The sequence below is a fragment of the Hyperoodon ampullatus genome (genome assembly GCF_949752795.1).
Source record: "Hyperoodon ampullatus genome assembly, chromosome: 1".
In the NCBI taxonomy this organism is placed as follows: Eukaryota; Metazoa; Chordata; class Mammalia; order Artiodactyla; family Ziphiidae; genus Hyperoodon; species Hyperoodon ampullatus.
In genome coordinates, this window is record NC_136914.1 from 192,410,081 (window position 1) to 192,424,778 (window position 14,698).

At 42.0% G+C, this 14,698-nt stretch overlaps 1 protein-coding gene across 1 annotated transcript in view; it reads left to right on the plus strand.

The window, feature by feature from the left end:
• LOC307058371 (uncharacterized protein) overlaps positions 1-14,409 on the plus strand; it is a gene marked incomplete at both ends in the record, with an annotated part of 32,078 nt that extends 17,669 nt beyond the window's left edge. The window contains 4 exons of the mRNA XM_079711833.1: positions 4,531-4,579; positions 5,161-5,330; positions 5,414-5,767; positions 12,966-14,409. Of these exons, the coding sequence (XP_079567959.1) occupies positions 4,531-4,579; positions 5,161-5,330; positions 5,414-5,767; positions 12,966-14,409 (2,017 nt within the window). The remainder of the gene's footprint in view (positions 1-4,530; positions 4,580-5,160; positions 5,331-5,413; positions 5,768-12,965) is intronic.
• Positions 14,410-14,698: the final 289 nt, after the last annotated feature.

A 14,698-nucleotide genomic window follows, 5' to 3' on the forward strand; every position in this document is an offset into this window, starting at 1 on the left:
AAAATCTACAAACAATAAATGCTAGAGAGGGTGTGGAGAAAAGGGAACCCTATTGCACTGTTGGTGGGAATGTAAATTGATACAGCCACTATGGAGAACAGTATGGAGGTTCCTTAAAAAACTAAAAGTAGAACTACCATATGACCCAGCATTCCCACTGCTGGACATATACCCTGAAAAAACCATAATTCAAAAAGAGTCATGTACCACAATGTTCATTGCAGGTCTATTTACAAGTGCTAGGACATGGAAGCAACCTAAGTGTCCTTTGACAGATGAATGGATAAAGAAGATGTGGCACATATACACAATGGAATATTACTAAGCCATAAAAAGAAACGAAACTGAGTTATTTGTAGTGAGGTGGATGGACCTAGAGTCTGTCATACAGAGTGAAGTAAGTCAGAAAGAGAAAAACAAATACCGTATGCTAACACATATATATGGAATCTAAAAAAAAATGGTTCTGATGAACCTAGGGTCAGGACAGGAATAAAGACACAGATGTAGAGAATGGACTTGAGGACACGGGGAGGGGGAAGGGTAAACTGGGACGAAGTGAGAGAGTAGCATTGACATATATACACTACCAAATGTAAAATAGATAGCTAGTGGGAAGCAGCTACATGGCACAGGGAGATCAGCTCGGTCCTTTGTAACCACTTAGAGGGGTGGGATAGGGAGGGTGGGAGGGAGGGAGACACAAGAGGGAAGAGATATGGGGATATATGCATATGTATAGCTGATTCACTTTGTTATAAAGCAGAAACTAACATACCATTGTAAAGCAATTATACTCCAATAAAGATGTTAAAAAGAAAAAGAAAAAAGGAATATTAAAAGGATGCTACGGGCTTCCCTGGTGGCGCAGTGGTTGAGAGTCTGCCTGCCGATGCAGAGGACATGGGTTCGTGCCCCGGTCTGGGAAGATCCCACATGCCGCGGAGTGGCTAGGCCTGTGAGCCGTGGCCGCTGAGCCTGTGCGTCCGGAGCCTGTGCTCCGCCACGGGAGAGGCCACAACAGTGAGAGGCCCGCGTACCGCAAAAACAAAAAAAACAAAATGAAAAAAAACAAAACAAAACGATGCTAAAGGATCTGAGAGACCGGCTGTAGCAATCATCTTTGATTATGACATTTTATTAATGGACAATGCACAACAAATAGTGTTTTTAAAAGGAAAATTAAGGAACCAATGTTATTGTTTTTTCATTCTTGTGTGTGTCTGGGGGGAGGATGTATGAATTTCCTATGTGGCTCTAATAAATTACCACAAACTTGGTGGCTTAAAACCACACTCATTTATTATCTTACAGTTCTAGAGATGAGAAGTCTGAAATTGGTTTCATTGGCCTGAAATCAAGGTGTTGGCACAGTCAGATTCCCTCCAGAGGCTCTAGGGGACAATTCTTTTGGTACCTTTTCCAGATTCTGGAGGCTGCCTGTATTTCCTGGTGCAGACCCCTAATCCACAGAAAATACAAGTCCCCAGGGAATTCCCAGAAATATTGGGCAAGGCTTTGGATTTTTACTGAAACTCTATAGGAAATAAAGTGAGCAGAATTTATATCATTGAGGGGCAGGCATCAGAGTTACATACAAGCAATTTTCACAACTTCCTTATCACTAAAACATGAGATTTATTAGATTAACAAAAACATAACTTAAAGTGCTTGTGTTGGTGGGAGGAGGCTGTAAGGTACTTAAATAAGTCTAACCACTGCCAACTCCCCGAGTCAGAAATATTAAAGGTAAATAATTATTGGATAAGTGGTCAATTCTCAACTAGGCAGTTTTTCCCAGGTATTGTTATACATCGTTTGTACCCAGAAAGCAGAGCTCATTAATGTAAAATAAATCTCTGGATTATGTAATGTGTTTGTGTGAGATGTGTTTGACAATCTCCAGAGATCACATTTACTTAGTGTGTCTTATAACCTAATACCACCTCTCTCTCCCATCCTTCCCAACTCTGGAAGAGGTCTCTGCACTTCCCGGAGCTCAGTAAAACTAAAATGTGTGACAGCCTGGATGTTTGCAGAGAAAAATAACAAGCAGCAAATCCAGGAAAACAGATGCTCTTTGGTACTAAAGATACTATTGCCAAGCTTACAAATGAACATATCCAGGGATTACCAAGTGGTAACTGACAGCTTTAAGTTGACAGCTGAATTTCAGGAGCTTGTTACTCCCACGGAAATGACTGACAGAACCTCAGTCGGTGTCCTGATTTAGAGTTCCCCCAAGTGCCCAGCGGGGTCTCTCATGTACCCTGAATCAAGCCAAGCCATAGCTCCTGCCATTCACTACTATTATAGGTGCCCCAGCCCAAGTCCTTGCTAATTGCTGTCTACACACCACCACAGGCTCTGCCTCCTTGAGGATCAGCCTGGCCACCAATGTCTCCATTCTCACGACGCTGCTAGAGCTGGAACGGCATTGGGACTAAAAGCCTCTACCCTACAGCCTGCCCCAGCTTGAGCTGCCCACCCTCAGTCTGTGTCCATAGCTCTGTATCTTGTCCCCAGCCACACCAAATGTGATACAGGCATCTCCACTTTGAAGCCCATGCTGAAGGGAGTACGCCTTCACTGCCATTCCCCTGGATATCAATCCTTTCACCCAGGCCATCTCTTGAACTCCAGTACCACCCCCAACTTCCCTTGATCTGTATCCACTTTCCCTGTCCTACCTAAAGTCCACCTCCTCTCTCTTTCGGGCTGTGCTGGGAAGACTAATTCAAATAAATTAGGTATATACATGAGGGTATTACTTACATGATTCTCAACTCTGGGGAAGAGGGAAGAGGAGGATTTTGCCCCTCGGGACAAAAACAACAACAACAACAAAAGAAGTTGGATTTAGCATTATATGGAGACAAATTCATTTGTCACAACTTCAGGGTGCTACTGACATCTAGTGGAGAGATGCAAGATTGCTGCTTAAACATCCTAAGCTGTCAATAGTGCCAAGGTTCAGAAACTCTGGCTTATATCTGTTCCTTGGAAGAGTTATTACTTAAGTTTCAGTTTCCCAAGCAGATTTTTGATCAGTTGCCAAGTTTCATGTTCTACTTCTCTTTTTCTCTACTTGCTGTGTTTCACAGGTTGATGAGAATAAATCCAGAAGGTAATACATGATTAATCTTCCCAAGAATCCACCCAATCCAACAGTCTGTGAAAAAAAGACTGATATTCAAATTCCATCCAATACTTTCAGCATGTTCAACACCTACTCAACAGTCGGGTCTTTGCTTCTTCTCAGTCCTGAAAGTGTATATTCCTTTAAAATTTTTATAGACGGTTTTTGTCTTTCTGAATTTGAATTCCTAAACAATATAAGTTGATAACCAGGATCTTTTTTTCCCTTTTGATTTTTATCATTGATTGTTTAGCTGCTGTCCATGCAAACCTTAATAAGCAAAGACTATCTCTTGGCCCAGATACAGCTAAAAGAAAGGAAAGGAAAGGAGTAGGAACAAGGAAGAAAAAACACTACCTACGCACTGGACATTTGTTCAAACAGAGCTCTATTAAATGTTCTACATCCTTAGGAAGGAGGAAATTCTGGGCTTATTTTTCTACCTCCAAATAAACCATTCAGTACTTTTTCTAAAATGTGGCTTCCCACTTAAACATTCCAACAGCCTACACACCCACCGCATCCACATTACCGCTCCAGCCTCACTTCTTAGGACGTTTTCCCTGCTCTCTGCACTCCAACCACACCATCTGCGCTTGCCAAGTATGCTTGCACCTCCAGGCCTTTGCACTTACCGTTCCCCCAGCCTGGAACGCTCTTCCTTAGGCCCATGTCTACAGTGCTAATTTGTTCACCCCCTTCAGATCTTTGCTCAACTGTCACGTTCTCAGTGAAACCTTCCCTCACCAAGATATTTATAACAGCAAAACACCTTGCACTCCAACCTTCTCTCTGCTTTTTCTCCATAGCACCACCTAACAAAAAAATGTTTTATATGTTCTTTATCTTTACCTCTCACACTACAAATTAACTCCAAACAAATAGGAGAGTAATAAAATCACAAACGCACAACTAACTACACTTCTGTACCTACACTGTTAGCCATGGTTAACGTGATTCTGGGGAAGCAAGAACTGACTTTATCTACAGGCCCCTTTTTCCAGCAAAACTGAATGAAAAAGTCAGCACTTTTAAAACTAGTGACCACATAGCAAAAACTGTACATCACTGTCCATTCATTTCAAAGCAAAGTGACTAGGATGGTATAAAAGTGATAAGCTGGTGCCTTTTAAACGTTTCGATGAGGAACACGTTTTCTCAAAGTTTGAGAATTATCTCCACTCTCTGTGCACAACCAGGAACAAAATGCAGAAGACGGTGAACGGGGTAGGGCTTGCCCCTTGTCTCTTTTATTCCCAGCTATATTGACAGGGCCTTCAGCAATGTCTGGCTTTTAGCAGTTATTTAATAAAACTGGTTGAAGGAATGAATGATTGAATTCGAAGGGGACAAAATTTTTAGTGTATTGGCATTCGCTATTTTCCGCTTAGATTCCTAATACCACCTCGACTTTATTGGGACCTTATTATAGGAAGCTCGGTTGGCAAGGGCATGGAAGGCAACGGAACTTTCATACAATTGTGGGTGGGGGGTGTATAAACCTCTTTGCAAAGCTATTCGGCAACAGCTACCAAAATGTTGAATGTATACACATTTTGGCCCCCGAATTTCTCTAGATTTACCCAATGGAAATTATGGCACAAGTGCACGGCACTGCACCTGTGTTGGCTGAATCAAGACTTGAGTTCCAGCCTAGGACGCAGAAAGCTGTAAAGCGCATCGCCTCCACACAACCAAAACAACGTTGAGCAATCTCCTGTCATTTTAGTTAAAACAACAACAACAACAAACAACCACGCCCAAGAAAGCTAATCTTGAGGCAAGTGGACTCAGCGAGGCAGGTGAGAGCCAATACCGAAGTCTCGAGGCCCAGCTGTAAATTCCACCCCGAACGACCCCGCGCTGCGCAAACCTCTCACTGCCACTCCTCAGCCGGCTCCGGGGCCCACTCAACTAGCTCTTCCACAAGTTTCTGTTTTCCGGGGCTGGACTCCGCCTAGTCGGGGATCAGTTTCACTTTCTAGTTTCCTCTTCCCGCTCTGGTCCTGCCTTGAACAAAGCGGCCGCCCGCGCGCGTGCGGACTAGCGCTGCGGTCATCCCGCTCGCGCGCGCGCGCGCGCGCGCGCACACGCAGGCGGCCGCTCAGTCCGCGCAGCAGCCGAGTGCTGAGGAGAGAAGCGGAGAGGACCGGCGCCTCCCAAGACGGCCGCAGAGCCCAGCCACCATGAGGTGAGGGCTTCTGCCCGCTTCTTCTCCCCAACTCCGTGGGGCCTTTGTGGCACACCCGCGTTTCTCGCGTATTCCATTCCCAGCGCAGCGCTGCGGCCTTTGAAGGGGCCGAGCCCGGCCGCCGGGCATCTGCGTTGGGGACGCTCCCCGGGAGCCCTGTCCGGGTCCGGGACGGCTGAAGGCGGGCCTGCTGGGGAGGGTGGCCGAGCGGACCCTTCTTTCGAGCCCCGGGCGTCCGCGGTCGGGACTGTCGGGCCGGGGGGCGGCGGGGCTGGGGGTGCCGGGCGACGCGTCCCGCAGGCCTGTCACCTCCCTGCGGCTCTGGTCGTCGCCGGCCCCGGGCCGGTGCGGGCGTCTTCTGCGTGGCCGGGCCCCGCAGGCCGCAGCCCCCGGCGTCACACGCGTCCGCCCCTGCCATTTTGCCTTCTGATTCCTGGGTCTGACCTCCCCCTCCTTTGTACCGTGGACAGATTGTTGTTGTTCCAACCCATCCACCGTTTTATGAGGCTTTCTTTCTCGTCTCCTTGACTGGCGTGTGGTGGGTGGTCCTTGGCTGACCCATGTAATCCGGTCCCCTGCCCTGCATGTGGGTAGTTAACGGTCTCCATTGGGAAGCTGAGGAGTGGGAGATTCCGACCTTGGGCCCCTGAAGCCTGTAGAGCCCTTTGTTCTAAATCCTGACTTTGACCACCTATGAGTTGGGTGACCCAAAGCAAAGTTTCTTCAGTTCGGTGGGTCTGTTTCTTGTCTATAAAAATTGATAGCATCCATCTCTCAGGACTGTAGGAGGGGTTGTTGACTGATGCCTGGCACAAAATATTTGCAAATGTTGACTATAAAAATATTTAATAAATGCCTCACTTCTACCATTTGTAAGAAGGGAGGGAGGTGGGAAGTATCAGGAAGGGGCCTGAAGAAACAGGGAAGGAACGGCGGGTGCACTGTATGTGGATGCAGGTTGTTGTGGAAGAGGGTTGGACCCCATTGGGCACTGTCTCCCAAGAAAAATGGAAGACTACTCCTTCCTGGCAAAAAACAAAAACAAAAAACACCCCTCCCCCCCACACAAAATTACCTGAAGGTAGATGTTGCCTCTTCAGACACAATAGCCTCTCTCTGCCAGCTTCCCAGAGACAAAGTTTAAAAATTAAGTAGACATAGTTGAAAAAGTAAAACTTGTCATAGTGTCCAGTTGTGCATAAATTCCATAGAGTGTGGGCAAAGCACTTACATGGCTAACTGAATGTCCCTTGGAGATCTCACAGCCACATCATAATGCCTGGGACAGCCCTCCGACCTCATCGTCCTTGCGCAGAGGCAGATGTTCATTTTACTCTGTGGTTGGGCAGAGGGCTGGTAAGCCCATGTTGGATAGGGAAGACTGAAGTGGCAGAAAGTTTGGAGCCGTTAGCAAGATGGGAAGAGCTAGCAGGATTCCCTCATCTGAAATTCAGGTGCTTTTTTTCTTTAATGCTAGGCTCATGCCTCTGGGCTGGAAATGCCAGAAGGTACCAGTATATAACTGCATTCACTCAACAAATATTTATTATTGAGTTTCTCTTATATGCCTGAAATCACAGATGCTGGGGACACAGAGGTGAAAAACATAAAACTGGAGTAAGGTCCTTATTCTCATTTAAATGGGAGAAATAGAGAACCAAGAATAAATGAGTAAATAATCAACATAACTCAGAAAGTGATAAGAGCTATAAGGAAAATAAAATAGGGCTAAGAGAGTGACCTAGAATGGAGGGGGTTATTTTAGATAGCTCTACCACAGGCGGCCTCTTGGGTAAGGAATAGTTGAGCTGAGTTAAAGGAAGGAGCTAGTCATACAAAGATTTAGGAGCAGAGCTTTTTAAGTAGAGTAAAAACAACAGGTGTAAAAGTCCTTGAACTTAATATGTTCAAGATAGGAAGAAGATCAGTATGTCTAAAACACAGATAAAGAGGAGGAGAGTAGGAGAAGACAAGGTTGGGTGGGTAGACAAGTCCAGCTCCTTTAGGGACTTGTAAGACATGGCAAAGGCTAGATTAAAATCTAAGGGTGTTGGGAAGCTATTGGGAGATTTTAAACCAGGAGACTGACGTAATCCGATTTACATTTTCAAAAGTTTACTAATACTGTATGGGGACCAAGAGTGGAAAGAGAGACCAGATTTTTGCCACAGCTCAAAGGAAAGGTAATAGTCTTTCCTATTTTCCTAGACTAGCAGTGGAAATGGAAAAAAGTGGATGGATTTGAGATGTATTTGGGTGATAGAATTAACAGGACTTCCTATTGGATTGGATGAGAGGTTGAAAGAAGAATAGGAATCAAAGATGACTCCTAGGTTATTTGGCCTGTGGGACTAAGAGGTACCAAACAAGGTGGGGAAAACCAAGGGAGGAACAGGCTCAAGGAACCCAGATTTCTAGAATGTCTATATTTACTTGAGATGCCAACTGAACTTCTAATTGAAGATGTAAACTGAAAGTTAGGTAAGTCTGGAATTCAGGGGAGAGATCAGAGATACAAGAAATACCTTGGAAGATCATCAGCATATACATTTTTGGATTATGGAGAAAAAGGTATTTTAATTCCCTTACATTAATAATGATGATAACTATATCTTGGATAACTAAGATTTTTGTCCTTCCTTCAGATCACTTTTAATACATTTCCAGCCAGCTCTTTTGTTATTTGAAAGAATCATTAATCACCCTCTCTGCCCCTCCACAGCGTGTCCTAGTGAGAAGCAGCTCCATCTCAAAACTGCTCCAACAATGCAGAATGCTATGACTTTAGATTGAGGGCTCGTATTTGAAAACATTGTTTTCTTATCCTGAGACCTTTAACTGTCTGACATGTCTTTTCCAATGGGCAGTTACACAACCTCTTACCTGCTCTTTAAGCTGCTCTAAAATCTCTTGTTTTCTTTTAAGTCCTTCCCAGGCAAAGTGAATTTTACATACATTAGACATATCCTATATTTTAAAGCAAAATATTCTAAAAAAAACTCCAATTTTTATGTGAAAGAGGTAATATAGCATTATGGTTAAAAGGCATAACCTTTTGTTTAAGTCAGGCAGAACTAGGTTTGAATCTGTGCTTGGACACTATAGCTGTGTAACCTTGGACATGTAATTTAAACTCTGTTTCCCAGTCCTCATCCATAAAATTGTGAAAATAATAAGACATTGTTATAAAAATTTAATGTAATTTGTGTAAAGTGCTTGGCACACTGCCTGACGTGCAGTGTGGCAAGTGAATGGTTTTTGGGGGTGTTTTTTTTGACCTCTCATCTGATTCTAGAAATATATTGTATAAGTGTACCATTTATACTATTGAGCTGAATCTGTAGTGAACCTAGGTCTTACGCATAAAGTTGTTTTCTCAAATATATCCTTGTTTGCCATTTAATTTAGCCCTCACTGTGAATAAAATAGGGAAAATTTCAAGTTAGAGTAGAGGTCTAGCCTCTTGGGCTTGAGGCTTTTTTATACGTTAAGGTTTATAGGCCCAGTGTCTTCAACTGTCCTATCCCATGCAGTAACCACTAGTCATACATGACTATTCAAATTAATTAAAAGTAAATAAAATATAAAAAGCAGTTCATTGGTCATCCTAGCCACATTTCAAGTGATCAGTGGTCACATGTGGCTAGTGTCTATCACATTGTTCAGCACAGATAAGAACATTCCCATTGTGGCAGGAAGTTCTGTTAGAAAGCTCTGGTCTAGAACCTGCAATCACTAAAATGTGGGACCTGTATATATGTGTTTATATGTATATACAGACCACATGAGAAAGAGAATAAATATGAAAAAATTATAAAATTAAAATTAGTATTTCTAAGTGAACGTAAATGTCTACTAAATATAATACTAAGTTAGCTATTAATGTTTAAATTTAGTATTTATAAAATTAGAAAACATTTCATGAAGTATATGATTAGATTATAAATATGAAGTGGTTTTATTTTTCTAATCACTACTACTAATTGTATAATTAGTCCAGTTCTCTGACTCTTCTGCCACTTTTGGCTATTAGGACAGCCTCTTTCCAGTTCCTAAAGACTCAGCCCAATTCATTTTAAAACCTCAATCTCATATTTGATTCAAAGCACTCTTCTCTTCCTTCCCAACTCCCAGAAAATATTGATAAAGGTGCTGTGAAGAATAGGAAAATGTGATAGACTAGACTTTAGGATGGCAGGCAAGGTGGAGATGCAGCTTCAGCTAAAGTGGTCAGGGGTAGCCTTCTTTGAAGAGCTGAGATTTGAGCCAAGACTAGAATTATGAGAATAAGTAAACCCTAGTACTCTCTTAGGAAGAATTCACAGAGTGAGGGAATAAAAAGCAGGTACAAATGCCCTGACGTAGGTGCATACTTGGCATAAGAAATAATGAACAATAAAATTTTGTAAAGGCTTGTATGACTGGAGTGCAGTGAGCATGAGGAAAGTGGCACAAAATGATATTAGAGAAGTAGACATGGGCCAGATGGTAAAGGGCAAAGTAACCATGGTTAGGAGTTTGGGGCTGGAGATAAAGATTTGAGTAGTATTAACAATGTATAGTTTCACTCTGCTTCATATTCCATCCTTCTCACAATTATCCCCATCTCTCCCACAAGCATCATTTTCTCCCTTAATAGTGGGTCATTTCCCTTTGACATATCATTAAGTCATTAAAAATATGATTGAAAAAATTTTTGACAATTTCCTCAGATTTGCCTCTGTTTCTCTACTCCCTTCATAGTAAAATTCCTTGAAGGAGTGACCTATATTCCCCATATCCACTTCTTCTCCTCTTCTCATTATCCCCTCAACCCACTCCAGTAATATTTCCATCCCTACCGTTCTGTTAAAACATCAAGTTCCCCCACAACTTTACTCCTCCCAAAACAGTGATCTCTGTCCTCATTTTCTCAACCTCTTAGGATCATTGTGCACATTAAACATTTATCTCTCTTTTTTCGAAATCAACATTTTCTTCCTTAGACTTTCATGACACCAGATTTCTTGGTTTATCTGCTCCCCTACTGATTATTAAGATTAGAAAGGGGCAATTGAGTTGAAGTAAGACCTCAACAATGAAAAGGAGGAAGTCATAAAAGATCTTAGGACAGAATGGTCTAAGCCAGTGCTTCTCAACCAGGGTAATTTTTGCCCCCCACCCCAGGGGACATTTGGTGATGTCTGGAGACAGTTTTGGTTGTCACCACTGGAGGAATGCTAGTTACATCTACTGGGTCAAGGCCAGGGATGCTACTAAATATCCTGCAATGCACAGGTCAGCCCCAACAAAAAGAATTCCTTGACAATCATAACTAAAGTACACCACCACCACCACCACCACATAATCCCATTACTCTGATTTTTTTTTTCTTAACACTTACTATCTGGAATTATGTTGTCCATTGATTTGTTTACATGTTTATTTTCTGTCAACCCCTTTTGTTCCCTCCTCTCCTATAATAGAATTACCATGCAGAAAAGGCCTTTTTCTGTCTTGCTCATTACTATATTCACTACAACCAGCATATTGCCTGGCATGTATGACATGAGGTGATCAATAAATGTTTCCTTTTTTTTTTCATTTATTTGGCTGCATTGGGTCTTAGTTGCGGCACACGGGATCTTCGTTGTGGCATGCGGGATCTTTCGTTGTGGCACGTGGGCTCTTTATTGTGGCATGCGGGTTTCTCTCTAGTTGTGGTGCATGGACCCCAGGGTGTGCGGGCTCAGTAGTTGCAGCGTGCGGGCTTAGTTGCCCCGCGGCATGTGAGATCTTAGTTCCCCAACCAGGGATCGAACCCGCATCCCCTGCATTGAAAGGCAGATTATTAACCACTGGACCACCAGGGAAGTCCCCAATAAATGTTTCTTGATAGAAATACTATAGTTCCCATAAACATTTATACAAATATGCATACATACATATAAGGAGGAGAGTCCTGTACACAGCATAAAGGGAAATACACACACACTGTTCATTATTCACCCGAAAATTAGAGAGAAGCCTTAAGTAGCTTTTTTTTTTTTCTGTAAATTTCTTTCAACCCTTAATTGTGGCCAATTGTAGATTTAGAAAGTCTTTCCTGACTGCCTCACCATGACCATCAGCAAAACAAACAAAACTAGGTATATTAATCAGGATTTTGTCAGTTGCAGACAGGAGAAACCCAGTTCAAACTGGCTTAGGCAAAAAGAGAGATATTTCCTTAAAACAGTAGAAGTCCAGGGATGGATAGTGTGATCCAGGTATTTAGTCAGCACCACAAGCAATCTGTCTTTATGCCTGTCTAAGCCTTGCTTTCCTCTATGTTTGATTCTTTCTCAGGCAGGCTGTCCCCAAGAGTTTGGAAAGATGGCCACCAGCAACTCCAGCTTATATTCTACAAGCTTAAAATTTTTGGAAGAGAGTTCCAGCAAAGCCCCATTTCAGCAAAATTATATTTTAATTGGATTATCTCTGAATATATCACTGGGTCCAAGGAATGGCTGGAATATGTGTGCTTGCCTACAGACTGGAGGAAAGTGTAGACAGCCTGTCTCAGATCACATGGACTGAGAGTAGGGGGAGGTGTTCCACCAAATGAAGGCCCCAGATGTCCACAGCACTGGACTATGTGCCCTCCTGAGTCACTTCCATGGAACTTTATTGGAATGCTGAGTTGTAATCGACTGTGTACTTATAAGCTCTGTATAAGCAGGGCTGTGTCTTATTCACAGTTACATCCCCAGGGTTATTCAGAAGATCTTGCACAGAAAAGCCTTTCGGTAATGAATAAATACTTCCTGTCCCTTCCTTTCCCCTTCAGCTTCCTAATTTCAGAGATGAAACTAGGCCCTGCAGAGATAACACTGTGCTTCACACAAAGGGAGTTCAACAAATATTTGTGAAGTGAACATTAAGGGTAATGTTAAGTTAATAATAGGTGGTAGCCTTTATTTTTGCCCACAATCCTAAAGGTCAGAAGGATATAGCACATAACATCAAAACCTACTAACCCTCCTTTTGCTTTTTCCCCATTTTCTCTAAGTCTTTGTTATATCTCAAACTTATACTTGTTCCCGTCTCTTGGTATTCCTGTTCCTGTTCCTGTCTGACTCTGTGTCTTTTTTTTCTCTGTGGGGTTTCCTTTGTTTGTTTCTTTATTTCTCTGCAAAAATTATATATTCATGTGGCTTCTGTCTCCTTCAGTGTACTTCTTTTTCTTATTTCTCACCTTCTCCCCTCTCCCTTCACTACTCATAATACAGAAAAGAAATTTTTATGTTGTTTACTAACTGTGTATATATCTATTATTCTTAATTTTCAGAACTAGTAAATACAATATTTTAAATTCCCCTCTCTAAAAATAGGTGGTCCTTGTGGGTTAGTGACTGCCAAAAGGAAATAGATACCCTATAACATAGAAAATGCTGTCATCTCTCCAGAATTGGTTTTGCAATAAATAATGTGAATTTAATGAAATATTTCTAGGACATAACTATACTAGTTTCCTCTGTATAGAGTTATAGAAACCTAGTGCTTTAACTGTAAGATCAAATAGATAAAATATAGTTCTTTGCTTAACCTGTTTAAGATTTTAAAATTTATTTCCTTTATTTCTTCAAAAATTAAAAAGGATTTTATCTTTGACAGTGAAATTCCTAAGGACTCATTGAAGGCCATTCTGTTGGAGTTAGAATGTCACTTCACATGGAATTTACTTAAGGAAGACATTGATCTGTTTGATGTAGAAGATACAATTGGGCAACAGCTTGAATTTCTTACCACAAAATCCAGACTCACTCTTTATAACCTGTTGGCCTATGTGAAACACCTAAAGGGCCAAAATAAAGATGCTCTAGGGTGCTTGAAACAAGCAGAAGAAATAATACAGCGAGAACACTCGGACAAAGAAGAAGTACGAAGTCTGGTCACTTGGGGAAACTATGCCTGGGTTTATTATCACATGGACCAGCTTAAAGAAGCTCAGAAGTATATAGACAAGGTAGGGAACGTCTGCAAGAAATTGTCCAGTCCTTCTAACTACAAGTTGGAGCGTCCAGAGATTGACTGTGAGAAAGGGTGGGCACTCTTGAAATTTGGAGGAAAGTATCACCAAAAGGCTAAAGCAGCTTTTGAGAAGGCTCTGGAAGCAGAACCCGACAATCCAGAATTTAACATTGGCTATGCCATCACAGTGTATCGGCTGGATGATTCTGACAGAGAAGGGTCTATAAAGAGCTTTTCTCTGGGCCCCCTGCGGAAAGCTGTTACCCTGAACCCAGATAATTCATATATTAAGGTTTTTCTGGCGCTGAAGCTTCAAGATGTACATGCAGAAGCTGAAGGGGAAAAGTATATTGAAGAAATCCTGGACCAAATATCATCCCAACCTTACGTTCTTCGTTATGCAGCCAAATTCTATAGGAGAAAAAATTCCTGGGACAAAGCTCTTGAACTTTTGAAAAAGGCCTTAGAGGCGACACCAACCTCTTCTTTCCTGCATCACCAAATGGGACTTTGCTATAGGGCACAAATGATCCAAATCAAGAAGGCCACTCGCAACAGACCTAAAGGAAAGGATAAACTGAAAGTTGATGAGCTGATTACATCAGCTATATTTCATTTCAGAGAAGCTGTGGAGCGAGATTCTATGTTTGCATTTGCCTACACGGACCTGGCCAACATGTACGCTGAGGGAAGCCAGTATAGCAATGCTGAAGACATTTTTCAGAAAGCTCTTCGTCTGGAGAACATAACTGATGATCACAAACATCAGATACACTACCACTATGGCCGCTTTCAGGAATTTCACTGTAAATCAGAAAATACTGCCATCCACCATTATTTAGAAGCCTTAAAGGTCAAAGACAGGTCATCTCTGCGTACTAAACTGACAAGTGCTGTAAAGAAATTGGCTGCCAAGAGACTTGGTCACAATGCTTCAGATGTGCAGAGTTTAAGTGCTCTAGGGTTTGTTTACAAGCTGGAGGGAGAAAAGAGGCAAGCTGCTGAGTACTATGAAAGGGCCCAAAAGATAGATCCAGAAAATGCAGAATTTCTTACTGCTCTCTGTGAGCTTCGACTTTCCATTTAAATACATACTCCAGGAAATTAGTTCTAAGCTTTTTTTCTCCATTTTGGTTTCTTATATTTTTGTTTATTGTTTTAATCCATTTTTCATTATAGAGCTAAGTTTTATTGTTATTTTGTACCTGGCATCATGCTAAATACTTTATATACTTAGTTATGATGAATCTTTTTTTTTTTAATTAAAATACAGTAATCCATTGAGAAACAGCAAAATTCCGGCTGTTGTAACTTTATAAAGTATGGTCATTATGACTTTATATCCTTTATCTCTGCTATTTATAATAATTTCTGAT